Genomic DNA, 27,436 nt, shown 5'->3' with positions numbered 1-27,436 from the left:
GTTCTCTCCATGATCGAGGACCGGAATGTAAGGAATTCTCAATGGATCAGCAGCCAGCCTAGTTCTATACGTGTCTTGAAATTCCCTTAGAGAAACTTCCATTACTATATTATATTTTTTGCTATTTATTTTGCTTCTCCAAGGGGCGACGCATAACCTGAGCACGCTCTCTCTTTCAGGTTGTGACACTGACGCCTGAACGGTTGCAAAAGAAGAAAAACGGCGAGGAGTTAAGGAACGAAGAGGAGAAGGAAGCTGTCTAGTAGTGGGTGATAAGAGCGCTTCAGAACCTTGTCGCGTTAGTAACTTGACTGGCACCTCCGCGGCTGCATCACCAGAGAGCTGGAGACGGGGTTGTGGTGTCCCCAAGGTGCTCTCATGTCGCCGGAGCTAAAGTTTTGAACATTGTTACCCCCACTGGATGAAGTAGACATGACTCTGCTCCTATTATCATAAGCTCAGAAACAAATGTGAAGAGGAACGTAAGCTGACAGTGAGTTAGTCCCTTTTTAACGGAGTGTTGCAAATTTTTCAAGCTGCAGGACAAGTTGAAGGTCAGTCTCGGTGCTGTGTTGCCTTAGCCATGGAAGGGACAGTGCATCACCCCTCATTTGTTTTATTTGCGGTGATGATTATCAACTCGACGTCCGGGCTGGAGGAAGGAAACGAAAAAAATTCTCCGGAAGAGTCTCCACCCAGCGACAGCTTCCTGATCCTGGGCATGACCGTGACGATAATTGTGATGGTGGTGGGCTCCTTGGGGAATCTGCTCACCCTTTGCACCCTGGGTCATCAGTTCTACATGCCCCGAAAGGCCAGGTAGGTGCATAAAGGGGGTTATCGACCACTCTCCCATCGGCGATAAGCAACTTTGCTCTTGAGGCTGTCACACTTAGATAGTTCTTTTTGTGTGGGTGTTACAAACGGTTGCAGTTCACGTTTAGTGGCAGGCCTGTTGAAGTGAAGCAAATCTTACAAATTCATATCTTGCAAGAATGTAGCCTACTATCAGAGCTATACTGAACGACCTCATTTTCAGGTCTTTGTTCTCTGGAAATCATGTATCTTTACCATAGATTAATAGAAAATTATTAATATCTAAATAAGCATAGCCTGGAACATTCCGAAGTTTATAGAAAGAGAGCATAACCAGCAAAGTGCTAGGTCATTAAGGGTTGAGTAATGGCACGTGTGTGTGTGTGTGTGTGTGTGTGTGTGTGTGTGTGTGTGTATTTTATGCAAACTACAAACACAACTATTGTCATGAGATGTGAAGGTCGTCGGGGAGTGGGGGCGGGGGGAGTTCATGCCCTCCACACGCTGTCCCTCACACTAGGCGATACGACAGGCATGCCGCCCTCACTATCAGCTCACCTCTTCCCGTCTGGCGCTCCACTGCCACCTTCTCGCTATCGCCGTCACGTTCAAATACATCTGTTGTCCAGTAGTGTGATTATTTGATGGCGGCGAGGCTGGTGGTGAGGCGCCCCAGCTGAACGTTGTGTCTTCAGGGCAATGCATGAGTTGATTCCTTCGCTCACCCACGTTGCATAGCCTCTGTGAAGTCTAGTCCTTTGAGAAAATAAATCCTATACCCCGTAACGTGAAGTAATTTAAATATGGCTAATGACTTATATCCCGTTTACAGTAAGCAGAGTTGTTTTCGCTCACTACCTACTTCGTTCATGAGGTGGTCGATGATACCGCCGACAAGTGTACTGTAGGGGTTCTAAGGGGGATGCATATGGAGAACTGTTGTCAAGGTGAAAAATGTTGAAATGCAAGAGTAAACAAAGCATGCCTTCCAACCCTAGGGAAGGCTGTGGTGTAAGTTATTAGAGTATAAAAGCTACTATCTTGCTGCCATCTTCCACCTGTATGTAGCGGTTCTTCCTTTAGTTTTCTTCATGTATTTAGTAAGTATCGATATCATGAACTTATTATAGTAGGTTTCTGGGCAGCAAAACTTATTTAATGTTGAATTTGTTGTTGATGTTTTTGTTGTTGTTGTCACCGGTTATAGTGGGGGTGGTGGTGGATGTGGAGAGAGTGATTGTGTTGTTGTTGTTGTTGTTGTTGTTGGTGGTGGTGGTGGTGGTGGTGCGGTTCCTTTGAAGTAAGTGACTCTCACACTGAGCCCACTACAGAACATTCCACATTGTTGTGAGACTTTTTTCCCCTTTCAAACGCATGTTCGTATATACAGCCATGACATTACCTTTTGTTTTCAATGACATTTGTTTACTTCAGAGTAGTTAACTTTAATACCTACGTAACTGTTAGTAAATATAGACGATTTAGCTGTAAAGTAATTTTGTTCTGTCTTGAATAGGATTTTTCTTTGAATCAGAAGGAAAAAATGTATATTCAATCACTTGCCCCTTGTGGTGGCTACGTGTGGAGAACAAAAGACGTAACGCAGCTCACTCTGCACCACTCACTCAGTCTAATGCACAGGCTCATCTTTTTGGCATACTTGACCCTTAGAGGCAAAGATACGAGAATACAAAATCTTTTCCTCTTTAATTACAAAGAAACACAAAGGAAGAACAAACAACAGCAGACCTGCTGGTCTTTACGAGGCTGTTTGTGACAAGCTACACTAACTATCTAATCAAAGGTGGAAGATGAAGGACAGCAAAGGCGAAGGCTCCTCCCCACCCCCCCATCCCTCCAGCCAAAGCTGGCAGGAAAGGAAAAAGAACCATGCAGCATGGAAAAACTGCATGGAAATTATGTAGGAAAGAGGAAAGAACTACCATTACTGCTATCACTAACCGGGCGATAAAAGCGGACAAGGACACCAGTATTCGAAAGAACTTAACGTTATTACGACAATGAGTAATATCTTAGTTGCTGGTTGGATTCAAAACACTTGTCTAATCTATTCTTGAAGGCCGTAACTGTTGTACTATCAACGACATCACAGGGTAGAGAGTTCCAAACATTAACAACTCGATTGAAGAAGAAGTGTTTAGCTTCGTGCGACGAGAATCTTTTACCACTTATCTTCAAATTGTGATTTCTTCTTGTTCTATTTGATCTATCAATTGTAAAGTAATCTTCCGCATTAATATCACTGAATCCTTTAAACATTTTAAAAACTTCTATTAGATCGCCTCGCATTCTTCGTTTTGATTGACTGAATAAATTTACTTCTTTAAGCCTTTGTTCATATGATAAATTTCTCAACCTAGGAATCATCTTTGTTACTCTTCGTTGAACCCGTTCCAACTTTTCTGTCTTTTCTGTAGTAGGGAGACCAAAACTGTACACAGTACTCTAGACGGGGTCGAACCAACGAATTATACAGTTTTAATATTACTTTTTCCGATTTATTATTAAAGACTCGTCCGATGAAGCCAACCAATTTGTTTACAGTTTTAACTACCTCTGAACAATGCTGACCGAGCTTTAAATCGCTTGATATAGTGATTCCAAGATCCTTTTCTTTACTTACTGCAGAAAGTTGTTTGCCATTCATTACGTACCGAACGCGATTGTTATTTTTTCCGATGTGCAACACTTTACATTTGTCAACGTTAAATTTCATTTGCCATTGATTGGCCCAACGTGCAAGTCGATCTAGATCTGATTGTAAAGCTTCTTCGTCGAGTGTCGCAGTTACTTTATTTGCAATTTTTGTGTCATCAGCAAATTTTAATACTTTGCAAGTGAGCCCATCATCGATATCATTAACATAAATTAAGAAGAGCATGGGGCCAAGCACTGATCCTTGAGGTACGCCGCTTCTGACGTCGAGCCAGTTAGATGTAACACCGTTTAGAACTACTCTCTGTTTACGCTCAGAGAGCCAGTCCACAAGCCAATTGTGAATGTTACCCGAGATACCGTGCGCCAATAGTTTGCTGAGCAATCGTTGGTGGGGGACCTTATCAAATGCCTTTTGAAAATCCAGTTATATGATATCTACTGATCTGCTTTCATCGAACACCTCAAAAATATAATGAAAAAAATCAAGTAAGTTAGTTAAACAAGAACGTTTACTACGGAAGCCATGTTGCGAATTATTTATCATATTATTTTCTTCGAAGAATTTCACCATATTGTCGCGAATGATAGTCTCCATTAACTTACAAACAATCGATGTCAGGTTAATTGGTCGATAGTTTCCTGGATGGGACTTGTCCCCCTTTTTGAAAATTGGTGTGACATTTGCAAGTTTCCAATCCGACGGAACTTTTCCAGCTGTTGAAGATTTATTGAATATGATGGAGAGCGGTTTACAAATTTGAGGTTTGATTTCTTTTAAGACCCTAGAGGTAATTTTGTCTGGACCAGGAGCTTTGCTTACTTTAATCTTTTCAATTGTGCGTAAAATGTCACACTCTACGATGAGCACGCCACTTAACATCTTTTCGGTCCCTCTAACCTCCGTCGGTTGAGGTGATAAACAATCTTCGTCGGTAAATACGGATGCGAAAAAGTTATTTAGGATTGTAGCCATTTCATTTTCATCGTTCGTGTGGTTACCATTATCATTAGCAAGCGGTCCGATACCACAAGTGAGTGACTTTTTATTATTTTCATAGCTAAAAAATTCTTTAGGATTAGATTACTCGTTTCCGCTATATATTCTTCAAGATTTTTCTTGCTTCGTTTTATTAATTTCTTGGTTTCGCGGCGGATTCTGTCCAACTCTAGTTTGTCAGCCTCACTCTGAGTTGATATGTATCTACTGTATACGCGTTTTTTAAGAGATAGGCTATTTTGAATTTCGTTATTCCACCATTTGGATTTCTTCTTAAAAGCTGAACGTCTGTTTCGATAGGGTACGCATATGCTTATGGCATTGTTCAATATTGCGGTGAAGTCCCCTCAAGATTTATCAATATCTGTTTCCGCCGAGATTTCAGTCCAGTCAGAATTATTTAGAATTGATCGGAGTCTTACGAAATTCGCTCTCTGATAATCAGGCACCTTTTCTTTACTAGGAGTTACTTTACTTTCTTTCATATTGATGCTGAATGTGATTGTTCGGTGATCGCTAGAACTAAAAATTGAAGCAACATTTACTTCGTTAACTAGATCAGCTGTCGTTGAAAAGATAAGGTTAAGTATATTATTTTCCCGAGTCGGTTCTTGAACGTGTTGATGTAATTACTGTCCCGCTCAAGCACTCAGGGCGTAGTTATTGGTGACTGGTTCAGAAAGTGTTGCTTTTAGCGTGTGTACCTGACGTAGTAGCAGATTACTAACTCTCCCCCTCCCGGCAGGTACATCAAGGACCTGACGCCCGACACGGTGCTTATCATCAACCTGGCCCTCGCGGACCTCTTCTACAGCGCCATCAGCCTCCCCTTCATGTTCGCCACCTACTACCGCCTTAGCCAAGTGAGTGCCGCGGCAGGAGCTGGGGAGTCGGTCAAAAGGAAGGCTGTTGATATATGTCAGGGTTATATTATTCAATAGTCTTGTCTTGTTAGATCGCTCATAAGGAAACATGATAGATAAATGTGAATAGTCTGCCTTGCCCATCCCTCCCTCGGACATAACCGGTGTATATTGTCCAACTTTCAAAAGCAAAACTTATAATCAGTATCTTCACTCTTTCATCCCTTTTACTTTGAAATAGCTTCCTTCGCCTTTATTTCCAACTCCTTTTGACTCTTTCAAGAAGGGAGCATCAAGACACCTAGCCAAAATTGATTATTATCCTTCGGTACCCTTTTCTGCATCCATTTTATAGGAGCTACGTGTTGTGCGCTTGTTTACATTAGTTTGTTATTCTCTCTGCCTGCCTCTTATCCGTAAAGAAAAACTTTGCCCATGAAGAACAAATATGATCATTTCGCATAGACTAGAAAAATGAGCATGTCAGGTGATCTAGCGTGAGACGGCATCGTAAATTAGCAATCTGTTGTACACAAGGCAAGATTAACTCGTGTTGATTTAGTAGGTGCCGAGGAAATGCTCGTGGATGTGTTTGTTATTTTACCTAGATGTGTATCTTCGTTCTCATCCCACACACTTCCCATGCAGATAACTCCTATCAGTCTTCAATTAATAACTCCTGGCTATCATTCTTCGCCCACTGCCTAATTGTATATACGTGTTGGTACGACTCTATCTTCGACCCACTTATCTCTTTGTCACTACCCATCGTTGCGTCATTCATCATATCTCTGTGGGGGTCACACCTCTTCCTCCCTTGAGTGGCTCCCCTTTGCACCTGCACAGGTGGAATGTATGCCACTGTAGACCCCTTATTGGCATGATAAGAACAATTACTGGAAGGAATTGTAGAAAAGAAACATATTGTGGCTGCACGTGACTTCCCTAACATTACGGACCATTCCCCAAGAGCCCGCCTGCACAATCGGCGCCCCATGACTCGGAGTATCCCGTTGCGTTTATACGCAGCCTCTTACAAAAGCCAGAGATAGAACAGCAACTCGTCTTCCTACTGGAAAAAATCATCAAGTCCTCCTTCCGATCCTCGCCCCTAAACTATGATATACTAAAAATTATTATCGGTTTCCCATCACGTTACGCCGTACCCGACAGGTATTTGCCACACGCGCAACCCTTTCAGGTGTGCCAAAGCAACTCAGTCAGGTGTGCAAGAACATCGGTTGAGTTGGTGGCAAATCCAACCAGAAGAAAACTTTTATCTTGGCTACGGTACCACAAGATTGAGCCCAGGGTTGCATTCACTATTGATTATTATTATTTCTTATTTAATTTGATATCAGAGTGATTGTCAGAGAGACTGGGAGAGGGGGACTGGGAGAGGGAGAATGGGAGAGGGAGAATGGGAGAGGGAAAATGGGAGAGGGAGAATGGGAGAGAGAGAGTGGGAGAGAGAGAGTGAGAGAGGGAGAGGAAAAGTGGGAGAGGGAGAGTTGGAGAGGGAGAGTTGGAGAGTGGGAGAGGGAGAGTGGGAGAGGGAGAGTTGGAGATTGGGAGAGGGAGAGTTGGAGAGGAGAGTTGGAGAGTTGGAGAGGGAGAGTTGGAGAGGGAGAAAGGGAGAGAGAGAGTGGGAGAGGAAGAGTGGGAGAGGGAGAGTGGGAGAGGGAAAGTGGGAGAGGGAGAGTGGGAGAGGGAGAGGGAGAGTGGGAGAGGGAGAGTGGGAGAGGGAGAGGGAGAGTGGGAGAGGGAGAGGGAGAGAGGGAGAGTGGGAGAGGGAGAGTGGAAGAGGAAAAGTGGGAGAGGGAGTGGGAGGGAGCGTGGGAGAGGGAGAGTGGGAGAGGGAGAGGGAGAGTGGGAGAGGGAGAGGGCGAGAGGGAGAGTGGGAGAGGGAAAGTGGAAGAGGAAAAGTGGGAGAGGGAGAGTGGGAGAGGGAGAGTGGGAGAGGGAGAGGGAGAGAGGGAGAGGGAGAGAGGGAGAGGGAGAGGGGGAGAGTGGGAGAGTGGGAGAGGGAGAGGGAGAGAGGGAGAGGGAGAGTGGGAGTGGGAGAGAGGAAGAGTGGGAGAGGGAGAGTGGAAGAGGGAGAGGGAGAGTGGGAGAGGGAGAGTGGGAGAGGGAGAGGGAGAGTTCGAGAGTGGGAGAGGGAGAGGGAGAGAGGGAGAGTTGGAGAGGGAGAGAGGGATAGTTGGAGAGTTGGAGAGGGAGAGTTGGCGAGTGGGAGAGGGAGAGTTTGAGAGTGCGAGAGGGAGAGTTGGAGAGGGAGAGTTGGAGAGGGAGAGTTGGAGAGGGAGAGTTGGAGAGGAGAGTTGGAGAGGGAGAGTTGGAGAGGGAGAGTGGGAGAGGGGAAGGGAGAATGGGAGAGGGAGAGAGAGAGTGGGAGAGGGAGAGTGGGAGAGGGAGAGTGGGAGAGGGAGAGGGAGATTGGGAGAGGGAGAGTTGCAGAGGGAAAGTGGGAGCAGGAGAGGGAGAGTGGGAGAGGGAGAGTGGGAGATGGAGAGGGAGAGTGGGAGAAGGAGAGTGGGAGAGGGAGAAGGAGAGTGGGAGAGGGAGAGTGGGAGAGGGAGAGGGAGAGTGGGAGAGGGAGAGGGAGAGTGGGAGAGGGAGAGTGGGAGAGGGAGAGTGGGAGAGGGAGAGTGGGAGAGGGAGAGGGAGAGTGGGAGAGGGAGAGTGGGAGAGGGAGAGTGTGAGAGGGAGAGTGGGAGAGGGAGAGTGGGAGAGGGGGAGAGGGAGAATGGGAGAGGGAGAGGGAGAGTGGGAGGGAGAGGGAGAGTGGGAGGGAAAGTGGAAGAGGGAGGTGGGAGAGGGAGGGAGGTGGGAGGGAGAGGAGAGTGGGAGAGGGGAGGTGGGAGGGAGAGGGAAGAGTGGGAGAGAGGGAGGTGGGAGGGAGAGTGGGAGAGGGAGAGTTGGAGAGTGGGAGAGGGAGAGGGAGAGTTGGAGAGTGAGAGAGGGAGAGTGGGAGAGGGAGAGTTGGGGAGTGGGAGAGGCAGAGTGGGAGAGGGAGAGTGGGAGAGGGAGAGTTGCAGAGGGAGAGTGGGAGGGGGAGAGGGAGAGTGGGAGAGGGAGAGTTGCTGAGGGAGAGTGGGAGAGGGAGAGATGCAGAGGGAGAGTGGGAGAGGGAGAGTTGCAGAGGGAGAGTGGGAGAGGGAGAGGGAGAGTGGGAGAGGGAGAGTGGGAAAGGGAGAGGTAGAGTGGGAGAGGGAGATTAGAAGAGGGAGAGTGGGAGAGGGAGGGTGGAAGAGGGAGAGGGAGAGTGGCAGAGGGAAAGTGGGAGAAGGAGAGTGTGGGAGGGAGAGTGGGAGAGGGAGAGGGAGAGTGGGAGAGGGAGAGTGGGAGAGGGAGAGTGCGAGAGGGAGAGGGAGAGTGGGAGAGGGAGAGTGGGAGAGGGAGAGGGAGAGTGGGAGATGGGGAGGGAGAGTGGGAGAGGGAGAGTAGGAGAAGGAGAGGGAGAGTGGGAGAGGGAGAGGGAGAGTGGGAGAGGGAGAGTGGGAGAGGGAGAGTGGGAGTGGGAGAGGGAGAGTGGGAGAGGGAGAGGGAGAGTGGGAGAGGGAGAGGGAGAGAGGGAGAGGGAGGTAGGAGAAGGAGAGGGAGAGGTAGAGTGGGAGAGGGAGAGTGGGAGAGGGAGAGGGAGAGTGGGAGAGGGAGAGGGAGAGTGGGAGAGGGAGAGTGGGAGAGGGAGAGGGAGAGTGGGAGAGGGAGAGTGGGAGAGGGAGACTGGGAAAGGGAGAGGGAGAGTGGGAGAGGGGGAGGGAGAGTGGGAGCAGGAGAGAAAGAATTACATAGAATTACATAGAATTACATAGAAAATCAGACCACACAGACCCCATGGTCCAGACTTGGAGGTCTGTCCTTAAACCTAAGTGATTTTACATTAATCAGAAGGTTCCAAAACGTTGCAGTTCTACTCTAGTTTATATTAAGTTGAAGGAAGTGTGGAAGTGGGAGAGAGAGAGAGAGAGTCTACGGTATCTTAAAGCTGTGATAAGAGAATCAAGAGTGATTATGGCGGTGATTACAAGTGGAAGATAAAGCCGTCCCCTCCGCCGCGGTGATTTTTTTTATTTTTATTTATTTATATATATTTTTCTTTACGTCTTGGCCTATTGCGCCGGTAGGCTTCTTCCCGGTGGATCCTGATGGTCGGTCCAAGGTTTCTTCCCGGTGGGGCCTGATGGTCGGCCCAGCCCGCTCTGGCGCACGCGAGTGTTTATAGTGGCGCCATCTTGCAGCGAGAGTTTCATCATTTTTATATACGGTGATCTGTTTATGTAATTACTTTCTGCAAAAAGTCTCCAACACCCACGGGCCTCTGGAATAGAATTTGAGCGAAATCTGTAGACACGGTGTTTTGGGTGTTATATATATATATATATATATATATATATATATATATATATATATATATATATATATATATATATATATATATATATATATATATATATATATATATATATATATATATATATATATATATATATATACATATATATATATATATATATATATATATATATATATATATATATATATATATATATATATATATATATATATATATATACATATATATATATATATATATATATATATATATATATATATATATATATATATATATATCTATATATATATCTTCCAGTGGGGCCTGATGGTCGGCCCAAGGCTTCTTCAGGTGGGGCCTGATGGTCGGCCCAGCCCGTTCTGGTGCAGGGAGTGTTTATAGTGGCGCCATCTTGCATTGGCTCATGCTGCCCCCGGAACTCGTTCTTGATTCCTTGGACGGCTTCCTCTAGAGTCCGGGTTGATGGGTGGTCTTCACGACAGCCTGTGGGTAGTTTTAAGCCACTCGGGGGGGTCTGAAAAATCCGAGTGGTAGCGTGGGGATATATATATAAATATATATATATATATATATATATATATATATATATATATATATATATATATATATATGTATATATATATATATATATATATATGTATATATATATATATATATATATATAAATATATATATATATATATATAGATATATATATATATATATATATATATATATATATATATATATATATATATATATATATTATATATATATATATATATATATATATATATATATATATATATATATATATATATATATATATATATATATATATATATATATATATATATATATATATATATATATATATTAAGAAGAATATGTGCCAATCACCCACGGTCTTGTCACGAGCTGGAATTTTGATTACCAGCAATTAGAGTTCACGAATGAGTTTCTTAGGCTCCCTGGACGGTCTAAGATTATGACTGAGACGTCACACACACACACACACACACACCGCTACGGTATAGCTCATTGGTAAAGCTCTGTGCTGCCAGGCTTCACGGCTTGGTAGGCGAGGTTCGAGCCCCGCTCTGGTCAGGATTTTTCCGCTGACAAGTTTTTACTGTCCCCTCTTGAGCAAGGGGAATGGGATGTGGCGTGTGTGAAGGTTCCAGTAGTACCCTGAGATCGACTATAATGAGCCTTGCTCTAATCGAGAGGGTACTTGCTGGCGATGACGAATCCAGCTCGTGATCAGGACGTGGTGAATTACACACCACATCCCCACCCATCCCCATTCTTCAACTAAGGACAGTAATCGCTTGTCAGTGAAAAACTCCGGTCTGTCAAAGGTGCTTCTGTGCCTCCCGTGTGTGTGTGTGTGTGTGTGTGTCTCTCTCTCTCTCTCTCTCTCTCTCTCTCTCTCTCTCTCTCTCTCTCTCTCTCTCTCTCTCTCTCTCTCTCCCCCCCCCCCCCTCACACCAACAAAGATAAGCCGGCATGCTTTAAGATGGGATAAGGCGTCGCGATAACCCGCCATCCTATCGCTGTGATGACATCGAAACCTGACATGCAGCGAGGTGCAGCTTTTCACAGCTGTACGGGGGAGGAGGTTTAGGGCATAGAAACTAAATAAAACTCTACGTCATGTGCAGCGAGATGATGGCAGGATGCGGGATATCTTTATAGAGGAAGTCATTACACATCCATATATCTTTATCTCCTTCGTCCCAATTTATTGTCTCATTCCCTGCTGCTGCCATTTAGATGTAACCATTGTTCATTAATTTCTAACCACCAATTTCCTACATATCTCTCTTTTCCTAAATACTTTCTTCAATCCTCTACCTTTCATTCCCTTTGCCCTTCCATCCCACCTTTCCTACATACTTTCTTTCCTCCTATGCCCCTCACTGTTTTCCATTACTCTCTCCCCTTTCCAAAATAATTTCTTGCCTCGTCTATCCCTCGCCACATTCTCCGTTATTTTCTCCCCTTTCATTTCACCTTTTCTTCCTACTTTCCTTCCTCTTTCATTACTCCCTCCCTTTTCCTAAATACTCCTTTCCCTCCGCTAACCCTCATTCCACACTACTCCCTCCCCTTCCATCTCAACACTACGTTACTTCTCTCCCAGCACGAGGACCCGTGGGTAGAGCATCCCACCGCCTGCCAGGTCTCTGCCTTCCTCCGCTACACCAACGCTATCGCCGAATGGACCACGCTGGGGCTCATGGCGTCCGAGAGGTGGGTGTTATGGAAAGGGTCTGGACGATCTAGATAAAGGTAAAGTTGAATGCTTACGCTATAGCTAACGTCAGTGGGGGGAAGGGCCTCTACGCTCTAGCTTGCATGATTTTGTTGGTATTGTTTATTTAAAGTGGTACGAATGTTTCTTATCTTAGCGGTGAAGAGCCACATAACGTTTTTTATATGCGTGAGAGGAAGAGGGAGTGAAAGGAAGTGATAGGAAGTGAAAGAATGAAGGCTTGAAACTTAAGTACTTGTATATTTTTATTAGTTTGCATTTTCTTAGTTTCAGCCGTCTTTGTCTGTTTATCTGATAATATGCCTTTTTTTTTCTTTCCCTCTAGTTGGCTTTATTATTAGTCTGCATTTTCTAAGCTCCAGTTGTTTTTGTGTCTGTCTATCTATAAGTATGTCATTTTTTTTCCCTCTCTCTTCACCTTAGTTAGTTTCAGTTATTTTTATACCTGTTTATCTATTAATATGCCATTTTTTTCCTCTCTACCTCTCTATTAGTTTGCATTTCATTAGTCTCAGTTACCTTCATGCCTGTCAATCTGTAAATATGCCTCTCTCTCTCTCTCTCTCTCTCTCTCTCTCTCTCTCTCTCTCTCTCTCTCTCTCTCTCTCTCTCTCTCTCTCTCTCTCTCTCTCTCTCTCTCTCTCTCTCTCTCTCTCTCTCTCTCTCTCTCTCTCTCTCTCTCTCTCTCTCTCTCTCTCTCTCTCTCTCTCTCTCTCTCTCTCTCTCTCTCTCTCTCTCTCTCTCTCTCTCTCTCTCTCTCTCTCTCTCTCTCTCTCTATCTCTCTCTCTCTCTCTCTCTCTCTCTCTCTCTCTCTCTCTCTCTCTCTCTCTCTCTCTCTCTCTCTCTCTCTCTCTCTCTCTCTCTCTCTCTCTCTCTCTCTCTCTCTCTTTGTCATCCATATACCCAACCCCCTCTCCTCGCCTCTCACACCTGTCCCCCGTCACAGGTGCATCACAATCTACAACTTCCGCAACTGCCGTGTCCCGAGTCGCCTTTTCACCACTTACAAGACGATCTGTTACTGCTGCGGCATCTGGATCGTCGCCATCCTCTTCCAGCTGGCTACCTTGACTGGGGTGAGTAGCAGCTCCTCCCTCCCCGTCTCTGCGTTACCAGCTTGTCGTACTTAGCCTCTTATGTTTTCCGATTCCCGACCCACAAACCATCTCTTCCATCCCAATAACCACATTTATTTATGGTTACCGTTGAAAGGTTTAATTATTAGTGTCTTTTTGCGATAGTTAAGTGTCAAAAAAAGGGTAAATACAATGGTGGATACGATAATATGGAGACGCTGCGGCCCGTCTCCCCTTTCTCTTTCCCTTTTATTGTTGTTCATCGTTTACTGAATTTTGCAACTTCATTTTTCTTTTCTTGCCGGAGCATTTCTTCATCTTCCGTTATAATATTTTTCGCTGACTCTCTTATTTCCTCCATTCATATTCTTCTTGGTTTGGTTCTGTTATTTCTTTTGTTAACGTTGTTGTGGTTGATGTTGTTGTTGTTGTTGTTGTTGTTGTTGTTGTTGTTTTCTACTGTGCCTCCTCCTCCTCCTCTTTCTCCTCCTCTTTTTTTTTCTCCACCGGATTTAATTAACTTTTGACGCCGCGCATTCCTGACTATTATTTCTTTTATCATTCCATCCTCGTTATCACATGTAATCACGCAGCAGTTGTAACGAGAGGCTGCCCCACCCGCGGCTCCTCCACTTTTGTTTCGTCAGGAAGTTAATCCCTTACACGTGCCCTTGGCGGCCCTCAGCAACCTTAACCCGTGCCCATGCAGTAACGCGGCCGTGCCAGACTCAGGGACACACACACACACACACACACACAAACAAACAAACACGTCACTGGCCAACTCGGACGCTCGCCAGCTTGGACCCTCGCCAGCTTAAACTATTTATATCACTTCACTTTTGTATGCTTGGAATCTGGTTTGTATTATGTGACCATTGAGGGTTTACAAATGTTATCTCGTTTACAGTTTGTTTTCTTGCAATGAAACTGCCAAATTGAAAACAAAGAAAATCACGTGAATAACTTTTTGTTGCGGAACGCGCCGATGGCTGTTTTATAAGTGAAAAGAATGTTTATTTCTTCTTAGAGTGAGTTTACTGCCTGATTGACTGACTCATCCTCATGTACCTTTTACAGAACTTCGGCTCGTTCGGCTACAACGAGCTGTTTGTCAAGTGTGACTTCGTGCAGGTCAAGGAGGGGTCCTCGGCTAGCATCACGCCCCGCATCGTGTTCTTCGCCCTGGAGAGCGCCGTGCCCTGCGTCCTCATCCTCATCGGCTACCTGGTCATCCTCTTCCAGGTGTACTCCTCCTCCTCGACCCTCAGCTTCTTCGGGTACGCATAATTCAGTATCATTCTTAATCGCTAGCCTCCCTTCTCCTATCCTTCCTCTTTTCTCTTCTCTTAATTCTCCTTGTCTTATTTTTATTATCCTTTTGTATTGAAACATCTCCCGCTGCCTCTTCCTTTTCCTCCTCCTTAAGCATGTCGTATCTAGCATGGCATCGTCCGCAGGTCGCGCGACTGTCAGCGCATGGTCGCCGTTCGTCGGTCTCGCACGACGCGGGTCATCGTGAAGCTGCTCTCCGTGTACCTGGTGTGCGTGATCCCCGTCTGTGTCTTCAACCTGTGTGAAGGGTCCAACCCAGGCAGGCACAAGGACATAGGCATCTTCCTCTACTGCATCTACTGGCCGCAATACTGCGTCAACAATTTCATCTACGTGGTGAGCAACGGACGTTACCGCTGCGCATACTACCAGTTTCTGTGCTTGGTCACGTGCCGCCGCGTGTCCTTCCCTGCCACGCCCAGCCCGCACTGCCAGCCGCCACACCGCGGCCAGATCTACAGCATCCACAGCTCCAGCACCCTGCAGCAGCCCCTTGACTCACGATTCAGGACACCGTCGGAATGCGAGGAGGCGCGGTGTCGGGTAGACAGCTTCTTCTTCAGCAGCTTCTTGTCTGCTAGGAATAGTGACGACAGCCTTAAAGAGGCCGTTCACCCCAATCTCTGTGTCAGTGTCAGCCCCGACAGCTGCTTTTCGTCTCACTCTGCCAGCCTCAGCTCCACCTCCAGCCTACAGACGCTCGTCAAGACAAAACAGCGCCCCCGCCACCTCAGCCACTCCGTGAAGCGGGACCTGAAGGCGGCGGGGCACAAACTGAGGCGAACTTTTTCCTTTTAAGTGTTCCTCGGGGGTTCTAGAGTCCTCAGGGACCCACGCCTTTACAAAGTTATGTCATCTGTCATCATCATCCTTCTCGTCGCGCCCGTCGTGGTTCACTCACTCATTCATATTGATTTTTATTACCCTGTGACATATTATCTTTGATGTTGTGGCTTAGTAACAAGCAGGTCTTTGTTCTTCACAGTAACGGACCTTTCTCAGGCTGAAAGCACGAGGCTCCCTCTGTGTGACTCCCGATGCTCTGCAAGTGTCGAGGTGATTCGAGGTAGTGCACTGAAAGGCCTCGTCCCTGCATGAAGGGGAGTTGTTCAAATCGATTGCATCACTCAGGTAAACGAGATTTATAAGGTCGGCAGAATGTTTTGTAAAGTTCATTTATATTTTCTTTCGAATATTGTCATCGTTTACAAACATCAAACGTTCCTTAGTTGAATGTAAAATGGCCGGGAATCTAGTATTTGTGACAGTCAGTCACACAATGGGACGACAACGATATGTTGTCTGCCTTCACGTGCATTTCATACTTCCTCCCCTCCTTCCCGCGGCCACCCACGCTCGTGGCTCAAATGCTGGCGGGCTTCTGTGTTCCTGTGTATTTATGGCGAGCTAGAAGCAAAAGAACTAGAAAGATTTTTGAAGTTTGTGGTTGGAGCATCTCTTCTTACCTCTGCTCTCCTGTGCACACAATGTCGTGCGCGGATCAAGTGCGTGGATCAAGTGCGTGCGTCGCGCGGTGGCAGATCTGTGAAGGCGCTCACTTCTTTAATAACGCTTGTGTCCACACACGTGTCCTGATCAGGCTCGTCTGCACAGTTAGGCTTAGTGCTGCATCCCATCTATAAATACTGATGCTAACTTCGCCTCCAGACATCCTGATGCCCATTTGTGGGACGGAGGCTGTTCCTGAGACGGCCTATAGCAGGTTGTTACTGCGTGGAGGCTGCTGATTGGTTAGCCACGGTGACAGATAAGTAAAAACTCAAGAGACAGATGAGAACAGTGTCAGATTGAATTGTAGCCACATTTTTTCTCAATAGTCTCCTCTGTCAGGTTATCTTTTCTTACCTTTATGAAAACCGATAAAAAGGATGCGAACTGACAGCTTTAATGACGCATTACGCTGCCGACCTCAAAGGGCTGCGCCACTCGATGGCGTAAACTACTTAAGTGGGTGACGGCTGTACTGAGTCTGCTCGGCCCTTGTTTTTTCTCCTCTCCTGTTCCTCCCCTACATCATCTCTCACATTGCTCTTCCCCCTTCGTCTCTTCCTCTCTCTCAGTATGTTCTTCTTGTCCCATTCCCTTCCTCTCCCTAAGTTTATGTTCCCGTATCCATTTGTAACATGCCCCGCACTCTCCCTGACTCCAGTCCTTTGAATCCGCTCCTCTTTTTCTGACTGTATCACCTCCCAACTTTTCATCCTCATCCTTTTTACTTTCCCTCCTCATCCTTTTTGCTTCTCCTCCTCATCCTTTTCTCCTCAAATACGTTAATTTTCTTTCTCTCATCTCTCTTCCGTCCGTTAGTATTTCTGTTTACTTCTTGTCTCCTCTACACACAGTACACTCTCTTGTTCTCACCAGCAGCCTTTTGTCCCATCCTATCACCGGTTTAACGCCTCTCACACTGCGCCTCGAGTGGTGATGAGCCCGACTTTTCAACGATATACCTCAAATAGCAATAGGATTCTCGCATCGCTCGCTCGTGTGGATGCTTCAATGCAATATATTTTTCTCTTATACAACCTGGCTTTGATTTGTGAGGAGAGTCCACTTCCCGTATATAAAAGGTTCGTCGTTGTTGTTTACGTCGTGAATTCTTTTTTTTTTTAATGCTGTTATCGCTGATGTTAGTATTACGGTATTCATGTGAGGCTCAGGACGGTGGATTCTTTTCAGGCATTCCCTTTGTTTGGTTATTCAGCGTGTGGTGTGTTTGGGTGGAGGCCTTGTGGGTTGGCCTCCGTCTGGCGTCAAGGGAAAGATGTCGTCCCTTTGTTTTACCATAAGTTGCCGGGGAATCACTCGACAGCTTTCATTGTACTTATCATTTTCATCATCATCATCATCATCATCAACCATCACCATTACCGCCACCGTCATGTGTGTTGATTCATGTACCCGCCAATCAAATGAAGGTATATTGCATTACTCATGGTTTAGGCCTACTGGTTAACACGTCTATCTACCAAGCCGCTGACCCAGGTTCGCTTCCTGCTCGGGTAAATGGCGCCCAGCTCGCCGAGTTGTTTATTCTTTCTTTCGGGCGGGGCTCTAAATGGGTGCCTTAGAAAATTTGAGTCATCTGTGGTAACCCGGATTCTCCCATGCACTTGTCATGTGTCCGGGGGTAATGAGTTCTTCCCGCCACAGGCTCAAGGGCCGATGCGACGGAGATACAGTAAGAACCGAAACCACGTGCAGCTTAGCGTGCCCCAACTTTACTTTACCTGTAGTGGACTGACAGGTCGACAGCGCACTCCCTCACGCCACCCCTCCTTCCTACCTCCAGCCCTCAACGCATCCACATAACCTATATTAAGAAAATCTTGTATTTATTCTTAATTTATGTGTAAATATAGGTCAGAACGGTGATATGCATTCCAACCCGACTCGACTGTCAACTAACTTTATCTCGTGCCAGCAGACCAGGTTTTGGGACTTGTTTAGCATACTGCAATCTGGTTTTCCATTTACTGCAACTATTTTCCCATTTGTTCTTCTGATCTTCACGCTCACCCCCAGCTCTTTCCCTTCTTCCACCTCCTTCATGTTTCTGTCACCTCCTCTCACTCTCACTTCCTTTTTCAATCTGTTACTTTCCCTATTTCGACCTCCTTCACGTTCTTGTCACCTCCCCTCACTCTCACTTCCTTTTTCAATCTGTTACTTTCCCTATTTCGACCTCCTTCACGTTCTTGTCACCTCCCCTCACGTTTTCAATCTGTTTCCCTCCTCGCCACCCACTTTCCTCCGTGTCCCTTTCGTGTCCCTTTTATCTCCAGCATCTCTTACTCACTTCCTTCCTCTACCACCTGCTCTTTCTTTTCCTCTCTCCTCCTCCTTCATCTCTTCCAACCTCCCTTCCTGAAATCACCTGCACCCATCACAAGTCATATGCACCTGACTTGCCTTGGTGTTCATGTCTTATACTCTATGGTAAATTTTTAGAGTGTAACGTTTAGATGAAAGAAATATGCGGTGTCTTGTGAGTAACATGTTAACTATTTGATGAAAACCTCAGCCTTGTGCCATTAACTATTATTTTGTCCTTCAGTCGGCCAGGCTATAAAAGTGCCTTAATTAATTAGACACTGTTCCATGTACCAACTAGTGATCGTGTGGGTTGGGGATCTAGTGTATGCAATGTTACCAGTCAGATTTTCTTCTGCATTTAGGGGTACGCAACTCTACTCTCCCTTACTTGTTTTATACACATACGCGTACATAAAAAAAGGCAAGAACAGGATTTTCTCCTCCTCGACCCTACCCAGTCAATCCATTCAGGCTCCCCATACACGTCCAGTAAGTAATTTGTCTTTATAACTTATGATAGGCAAGGAGCTTTGTCGTGGGTGCCTGTTTTGAGGCATAGGATTCTACTGTTTTTGGGCTGCGTTCCTACTGTGGCACCGCGTTCGGGCCGCCCAAATGCTCCCCTAACTGATAGTAGTGGATCTGTGGTGAGCCTCGGTCTCGGTACCAATATTGCAACGTCGTCTCGGTGAGTTGTTAGCCTGAGGATGAGAAGCAAGTTCTTTCATAATTGCGTATGCAGGACTAGGTATATGAGGAAGCCCATACATATACAGCTAAATGTAAAAAGTAAGCAAGTTTAAGTGTCTTGTCGTGAACAGGTAGGAGTGCATATAGTCATAAGTGCACAGTGGTTGTGACGTGTCTTTTGTGTAAAGTTAAGTTCCCTCATCCAAGTGTCGCCCAAGGACGCAGCGCTCGCCACAGGGTGTCGGCGCACAGCAGGTTCACACGTCCGCCGATTCTCGACACAGCGATCTTTAAGTTCAAATGTCCGCCGGCTTCGTGTTATTATGTTTAGCGTTAAGATCTCTTCGGACACGTATCAGTTCAATGAAATCAATTCCGTCGCAATATGTATAGATGTTATATACTTTTATGTATTATACTAAATATAGGAAAATAATTATTTAAGCATTGTTGGTTGCCTTATTGACGACTGGTGCCCCGGGAAATAAAAAAGGTATGAAATCAATATATAACTATCTGATAGAGGAAAGGTGAGGCTTAGGTGGGCCTGCAACCTCGGCACCTCCGTTCTTTGACTGTCAGCCCTCGTTCCCCCTCTTTCCCCAGCTGTGCAGACACGTTCAGGAGCCATCTGAGTTAAGGCTGGATGGAGCATCTTTCCTTTTACTTGGCTGACGGGAGGAAACGACCGTAAATTTACATCGAGGCATGGAAGTTTGCTCTTGATATTTTCCTGTTGTTTCTTGCTTGAATTTCAAATACTACCATTCTTATGTATTGGAGAAAAGCTTGTGCTGAGGCAGGTTAGGAGGCAATGAGTCTGAGCGGCACAGATGCAAGATGATGTCTGAGGAGTCCACCCCAGACTCCATACCTGACCCTACCTACTTACCGACCTACCCACCTATATACCTACCTACCTACCTACCTACCAATTTATCTACCTACTTACCCCTGACAGGACGATGAGTTCTTACCGTTCGGTGGCTTTCCGTAGACTCATTCGGCCGCTGGTCCTGGGATGCTGGCATGGCCTCTCGAAGGGAACCTGTGAACCGTATCAAAGGACCCGTGGACTAAAGACGTGGCGCCGTAAAAGGTGACCCATGTCATTTCTAAGGCCAGAATGATATAGCGTTTTAGCAGTGTCCTTTAGAGACATATAAGAGCAGACAGCACTGTTCATATTCCTTCTATAATGTGCAAACAACCTCAAATGACATGCACAGACTAAATTACCTAGTGCAGTATTGAACAACTAATGAAAGGCAACCAGTGCTCTTATCGCCACAGAAGTAATACCTTATTCGTTAGTGCGCTTAATATTAGTAAACAAAAACAGTTTATCAACACGAACCGCTATCAGTGACGTCATCGAACCGTATCGCCTCCAGCAGACTGAGCCACGTGACCGAACACCGCCACAGCAGGCACCCTCATGAGCCAGTGACCCCGGTGTGTGTGTGTGTGTGTGTGTGTGTGAGAGAGAGAGAGAGAGAGAGAGAGAGAGAGAGAGAGAGAGAGAGAGAGAGAGAGAGAGAGAGAGAGAGAGAGAGAGAGAGAGAGAGAGAGAGAGAGAGAGAGAGAGAGAGAGAGAGAGAGAGAGAGAGAGAGAGAGAGAGAGAGAGAGAGAGAGAGAGAGAGAGAGAGAGAACATCTCACTGCCGTCAGGGCGTAACAGACAAGCCCATTATCGTTGTCAGGAGAATGAGAGGCGGCGGCAGGGAGGGGCAGAAAAAGATAAAGGGGAAGGGGGAAAGATAGCGAATAAATAAATAAAAGGAGTAGAGTTAATAAGGCAAAGGAAGATAAAAGGGGAGGAAAAGAGATAAAGGAGAAACAGGAAAAAGTAAAGATAAAAGGGAAGAAAGATAATAGTGGAGAGGAAGAGATAAAGGAGGAGACGTAAGGAGTAGAGTGAACAAGAGGTACAAGAAGTCTGAAATCAACCACACAGCGAATGACCAGTGTTGTGTAGTTCTCCAGACTGAAATTGAAAGAATTCGTAACATGACCGATCATGGCTATTAATTAGTGCTTGTACTCAAAGATAAATTGTGTGTGATGAATGCTCAGTGTGGTGAAAATGATCGTTGGATGTTAAATTGTGAAACTATAACGAAAGTATCAGACATGAAAACTGAACCAATGGATATTTGTGATTTATTCGTGAAACCAATTAAGACACTCACTCACTCACTACGATGTTTGAGAATAAGTGCATTGAAGACTATTATTGAGGCTAACATTGTAATTGTTGACGGCCCTCGAGAGCTCTGCATCAGCGGCGGCGCAGGGCCTGAAACTTCATCAACGGTAAACAAAGAAAGATAAAGTACAAAGTACAAAGTACAAAGGAAAACCAAACAGCAACATACCTCTTGGTCCTAACTAGGGTGTTTGTTGTTGCTACCATCTACTCTAATCTACGAGTCAGAGACACAGGACAGCAAAGATGAAGGCTCCTCCCCTCCCACCAGTCCCTCCAGCCGAGGCTGGCATGAAAGGAAAGAATACCATGTAGTGTAGAAAAACTACAATGGAATTTTACTTGGATTGAAGGAAGATCATACACGACAAGTAAGCTAACACTACTTTCTGTTAGACCGCCGCACACGACTGTCTACTCAAGCTCATCCTTTTACTTTCCAAATCCCTTACGCACGAGTTAACCAGCATCTTCACTCTTTCATCCCTCACGCTGGTAATCTCTGCATGGAACGATCTTCCTTTATCTGTATTTCCTCCTGCCTACGACTTGAACTCATTCAAGAGAAAGGTATCAGGACACCTCTTCTCACGTAATTGAAAATAAATATCTTAGATTAGACCATAGTGTGTGTGTGTGTGTGGAGAGAGAGAGAGAGAGAGAGAGAGAGAGAGAGAGAGAGAGAGAGAGAGAGAGAATGAGATGCAGACATGGAGAGAGAGAGAGAGAGAGAGAGAGAGAGAGAGAGAGAGAGAGAGAGAGAGAGAGAGAGAGAGAGAGAGAGAGAGAGAGAGAGAGAGAGAGAGAGAGAGAGAGAGAGAGAGAGAGAGAGAGAGAGAGAGAGAGAGAGAGAGAGAGCTTTCACGTCAGCGCATCCCGTATCAGAAATGAGATGCAGATAATTATGTGGAGAGGGAGAGAGGGAGGGGGAGTGGAAGGTGGACCTCATGGAAGGAGGATGGAGAGGAGAAGGAGGAAAGAGGGAAGGATGAGGTGGACATGGAGGCGAGGCAGAAGACAGAGGAAATGGGGAAGGAAAAGGAGGAGGAGAGAGAGAACAAGGGAAATGAAATGTTGCAAAAAGAGGAGGAGAAGGAGGGAATAAAAAATAAATAAATAAATAAAATAAAAAATAGTAATAAACAATAAAAAGATAAAAAAGAATAATGAAAAGTTGTCAAAAGAGGAGGAGGAGAAGGGAATAAAACACAGTGAAGAAATTGAAGAGATTGCAAAAACGGGGATTCAAGAGACGGCCTATTTTCTGTAGGTGGAAGGGAGGTATAGCGAATGACTTTTCTTTAGGTGGAAGGAATATATAGCCAATGATTATTCTGTAGGTGAAAGGTAAATAGAGCGAATGTATTTATCTGTTGGTGATAGATATAGCGAATGGATTTTTCTTTAGGTGGAAGGTAATCATGGAGTTTCTGTGAAGGTATGATAGAGCTTGAGGAAGAAGAGGACTGCTGTGGCTGTCTGAAGTAAGGAGGGAGCATGAAGGGAGGTTGGCAACAGCGCTGGCCAAGGGTGAGTGAGAACCGACGAGAGCTTTTCCGCCTCCTATATATGTTAGAGCGACGCGGCGAAGCTTCAAGTCAGCATCTCAGTGACAAAAATAAATAAATGAATAAATATAACAAAATAAACTCAATCACAATCAATTTCTACATAACAGTTCAGGTCTTGAAACTTCGTAGGAGCGCAGTTATTTTTTTTTTTGTGTGTGTGGAAGATAAAAGCTGAAGAAAAAAAACCCTCCGATTCACGTCAACGCCAGATAAGTAAAAAAAAAAGAAAGAAAGAAAAAAAAGCTCACGGCCTTCACAACGTATTACAGTAGGCTATCTCTTTCGAATTAAATAACTAACAATTACTAATATGAGTCCAATAACAAAAGTATACAGGCGAGGGTGGGCAGACAGGCTTCCACGATTAAGGAGCTAGCGTACCTAACTCTGTGGTGGTGTACGATAGTCTTCCGCTAAGTCCGCTCTGTCTCCCAGGAACTCGCGACGGCTAGCACTTGACGAGCGTGGACAGTAACGAGGAGAATAATCAAACACGTCAATGGAGTTATCTTGTCGGGCTGCCGCTGCGTAATGTGGCTGATAAGAGCTGGGCGAGGGCGAGGAGGTAGAACTGCTGTTTTGCTCACACTCGACATACTTAGCACTTTTGTTTTTTCCTTTTCATAATCTTTTTCCGCTTATAATCGAACACTCTAAGAATTCACCGCTCATTCATTGTAAAGTGTGACTCTTTAACAATACAAAGGGCTTGATATCACTCTCGTAAGGACACTTGTGAGGATGTAAAGAAGATTATTTTTGAGTGACGACTGGCGATCTAACATACTACTACTACTACTACTACTACTACTACTACTACTACTACCACTACTACTACTACTACTACTGGGGAGCTTAGCGATCCACAAATGGTGAGCCTTTAAAGGTTTTCTGACTCTCTGAATTTGTAGATTGTCAAATATAGTAAAAAAAATGAAGACTGTCTTAGATATGGTCAAACTCGCGTTACTGCTGACATGTTCTCGGGCAAATCTAGTTATCTTACACACAAAGTTTCTCCTTAGAGTAAACACGTGATAAACCTGATCATGGGATTAGCGCTATGCAGACAGACTCATTGTTTAGTATGCTTGACGGCACTGCTAGTAGAGTAGTGACCCCAAGATCCGATTCTCCACATACGACTTGCAGATCCTTCCCGGGAATGACGTACTTAATGTTACTATTTTTGTCTCCACAGTGAACGGCTTTGCGCTTTACGAGGTTGAAAGACATCTGTCACTTTTCAGACCATTGAATAGTCTTATCAAGGCCTTTTGGATGGCTTTACAATTCGCCGTGGCAATAATCTCTTCCCCTCCTCAACGGACTTCCAAAAGGAGGGGGAAAAGAGAAGTGGGAGCAGGAGGAGGATGAGGAAGAGTTGGAGGAGGAGGAGAAGGAGGAGGAGGAATTAAGAGGAGGAGGAGGAGGAGAAGAAGGAGAAGAAGGAGGAGGAGGAGGAGGAGGAGGAGGAGGAGGAGGAGAGGAGGAGGAAGAAGAAGAAGAAGAAGAGAAAGATCGATGACACAAACATTAAAAGAGGATTCACAAATATAACCGAGAGAAAAGAATGACATTAAAATATTCCTGAAGCCCTTTTTTTTTTTACGATGAAATGTTATACGGTTTATTTAGTTATGGCAGCCGTGAGGATGAAAATATACGAGTTAGATACATTTAAAAGCAAAGTGTCTCGTTAGGTGTTCCTGAATTCCCCTGCCATGTAAGAAAAAATATGATTTAATATATCTTCTTAGAGTATTTCCCAAACTTAAGGTTCCGTATTTCAAAATAATGCAAAACCCAAACCAAACTCTTACGTCTTCTTGTCCTAAGCCGCCAAGAGGTATACAGATAGAGGTTCGGTACGGTGTGTGTGTGTGTGTGTGTGTGTGTGTGTGACATCCATCTTTCTGGAACGTTATGTGAAAAATCGTATTCGTCACACAAAACACAACCGTAGTTTTTGTAATTCGATTCAAGCCACTTTTCCTGCGGTAAACGAGGCGAGAAAAGATTAACGAGTCAAAGAAGTGAATAATTAGGTGAATCCATACCAGAAAGATTAATTGTTTTCAACTTTTTAGATTAGCAGTTTTTTTTTAAAGTGCGGACCGCGATGACCATTCGAGACTTACTTATTCGAATTCTTATTTGAAAAGTGGAGACTGGATCCTTCCGCCTGGGTGAGCAGGCGTGGCTGCGGCTCTCAGCCAATATTTCCATGCAGTGCCCCGTGGGCTGAATAATTCCATGTCCATTTTCTTATATTTCTGAGTGAATGGCAAATATTCCATCTGGTTGTGTAGCATTGCAGGCGTTCCTCTGATCGGACCATGAAGAGTGATTCAGCCACGTTAATCTAAACACAGTGCTTCTGAAAGGTTGGCAGCACCATTCTGAATGTTGGGCCATTTTCAGATTGCACTTGTCCCACGAATAAATGTCAATTGAGCTTATAGCTCCTCCCTCCACAGCCATAAGCTACCAAGAAGGGTACTGTCTGGCGATCACGAGTCCAGCATATGTATGTATGAACAATGTACAACACTTGGTCAGCGTGAGTACGAGGTCACCTATAATGAGCGTTATGTTTGCTGCCACTTGCACCAATGAGGCAGTTCTTTCATAATATTTGTCTACTAATACATTTTATTGAAATAACTGCATTGCTTGAAAGTAATTATTCACAATGTCCGAATCGAAGGTAACAAAGTGAGGTACAATTGTTTACAGTGACGTCACAACGGTGCTGCCTCAGGTGGCGGGCGCCGCGCCAGGCCCAGGTGCCTTGTGTCCATTCGTCTTTCCGTTGGGCGGGCGAGTGTGGGAGGGTGATGTGAAAACCCTTGGTCATGGCTTACTGTGGCGAGTCTCGGACAAACAAGAACTGCCGCGGCTACTTTGTGCTTCCGTGTCCAAGCAGAGACGGGGAAACTCCGGACCACTCATACCTGTGGCCGGGGAGGAGAGGAGCTGTGGAGGGCCTGGGCGCCGGGGGTGACGCCATGGAGGGAAGTTACGTTTGAATGTTGTGTGTGTGAGGAAAGCTTAGTTTGAGGTGTCATTGTTATTGTTCACTGTTTTTGCGAGCTTTAAAGGGTGAAGAGAACATGCCAAGAAAATAGCAGACCTTGATTTAAGAGGAAATATACTTATTTCACTAATAGGCTATTATGAAAAAGCAAGTTATGTGTCATGGGGCACGGGACCACCTAAACATACATAGTTGTAATTTAATCCCTCAGCACACTGGTTAGTTAATATGGGATGTCAACCAACTCTTTACATAGATAGGTTAGGCCAAGGGTTCTCCATCAGTAGGTATCCTAATTACTTCTTCAAGGGTAATATGTCCACTTAAAGGGGTAATGGACCCTTTTGTAGTTAGCAATGACAATGTACTGTTATAACAAGCAATAGTATATACTGTAACCGTGCAATCTAAGAACCATGTATATGAAACAGTCATTGCTGTAGTACTTCGCCATTTTCGGTGCTGCCGTGGGCTTGGTGAGTGAGCACGGGCAGGGTGTGTAGCGAGGGTCGGTGTCCCAGAACCCTCGGCAGGCTGTCATGAACTACCATCGCCTTGGCTCCAGAGTAGATGTTCATCTCTCATTTGATAATGTGAGACAAATTGGGATCATTGTATTATGGGGCGGGCCGTTATTAGTGATTTGATAACCTCACAAGAACCATGTTTTTTGTACTTTTAAATTAAACTACACATAGGAAATACCAGTTGACAAAAAAATGAAATTGAAATTATGGTAATTGTGGAGATTGACTCCGCGCCTCCAAAATACGAAATTACGCACGCCTCCATATTATAGTTAAAGGACGAAATACATGTCCCTCAGCTATAAAATGAAGGCGCAAGTACTTAAAAGTAAAGAAAAAGGCCTAATCCCCTTCCTCTAACGATCTTGGGGGTTAGGTTATGTAAAGTTCGGTTGGAGTAGTTTAAATATGTTCCCCCACCCAAAACCCCCGATTTCCCACGGGTGCCTCAAGATCGTTAGGGGAAGGGGATTAGGCCTTTTCCTTTACTTTTAAGTACTTGGGCCTTCATATTATGGTTGAGGGACATGTATTTCGTCCCTTTACTATAATATGGAGGTGTAATATCGTATTTTGGAGGCGCGGAGTCAATTCTCCACAATGCAGTAACATAGACACCGGAGGGTACTGGGAAGTGGGGCGGACAGACATTGGCAGTTTAATGTATGTGCCATCGTTTATATTTTATCCTTGTTTACTTTATATTCTGGACTTGAGGTACGTGACCAGCACCAGCAGACTCCACGTGCTGCCTCTGCTTATAGATATTGCGAACCATTTGTCTACTAGTTAAGTGCTTAATATAAACAAAGAATTCTGATTTTCAAAATTACCCATACAAAACCTATGCTTTATTTATTAGAAAAAAACAGACTACGATGGAAAGGGCTTTACGTTATGATTTTCTTCATAAGCTACAAAATTATTAATTTCGCATGTGGAAGGCCAGATTTCGTCATGCATGTATGAAAACTGAAGTCTGCCGGGCCTGCAGTGGTGGACAAGGTCATGAGGTCATGTTAAAGTTGTAGCCCCATGGCATTTATTAAGACCCTGACTTTGGTCCTGATCTGAACATCACGGTAGAGATGGCAGGATGGTCGCAAATGACTCCAATGGACAAGACAAACAACTTACATTCCGACAAAATTTGGCTAATGTTAACGGTTTGGTCTGTAAAA

General features: G+C 45.0%; 1 protein-coding gene across 2 annotated transcripts in view; it reads left to right on the top strand.

The window, feature by feature from the left end:
- Positions 1–18,113, top strand: part of LOC126995459 (G-protein coupled receptor moody-like) — a 65,283-nt gene extending 47,170 nt beyond the window's left edge. The window contains exons 2-7 of one of the 2 annotated variants that reach the window (XM_050855015.1): positions 180–819; positions 5,238–5,355; positions 11,838–11,947; positions 12,917–13,046; positions 14,127–14,326; positions 14,507–18,113. In XM_050855015.1, the coding sequence (XP_050710972.1) occupies positions 584–819; positions 5,238–5,355; positions 11,838–11,947; positions 12,917–13,046; positions 14,127–14,326; positions 14,507–15,179 (1,467 nt within the window). In that variant the 5' untranslated portion in view covers positions 180–583 and the 3' untranslated portion in view covers positions 15,180–18,113. The remainder of the gene's footprint in view (positions 1–179; positions 820–5,237; positions 5,356–11,837; positions 11,948–12,916; positions 13,047–14,126; positions 14,327–14,506) is intronic. The other variant, XM_050855016.1, reaches the window with a different exon arrangement.
- The last annotated feature ends 9,323 nt before the right edge of the window (positions 18,114–27,436 follow it).

The sequence above is a fragment of the Eriocheir sinensis genome, chromosome 8 (genome assembly GCF_024679095.1).
Source record: "Eriocheir sinensis breed Jianghai 21 chromosome 8, ASM2467909v1, whole genome shotgun sequence".
Taxonomy (NCBI): domain Eukaryota; kingdom Metazoa; phylum Arthropoda; class Malacostraca; order Decapoda; family Varunidae; genus Eriocheir; species Eriocheir sinensis.
Note: the sequence above shows the minus strand (reverse complement) of the source record. Positions and strands in the feature narration are given on the sequence as shown.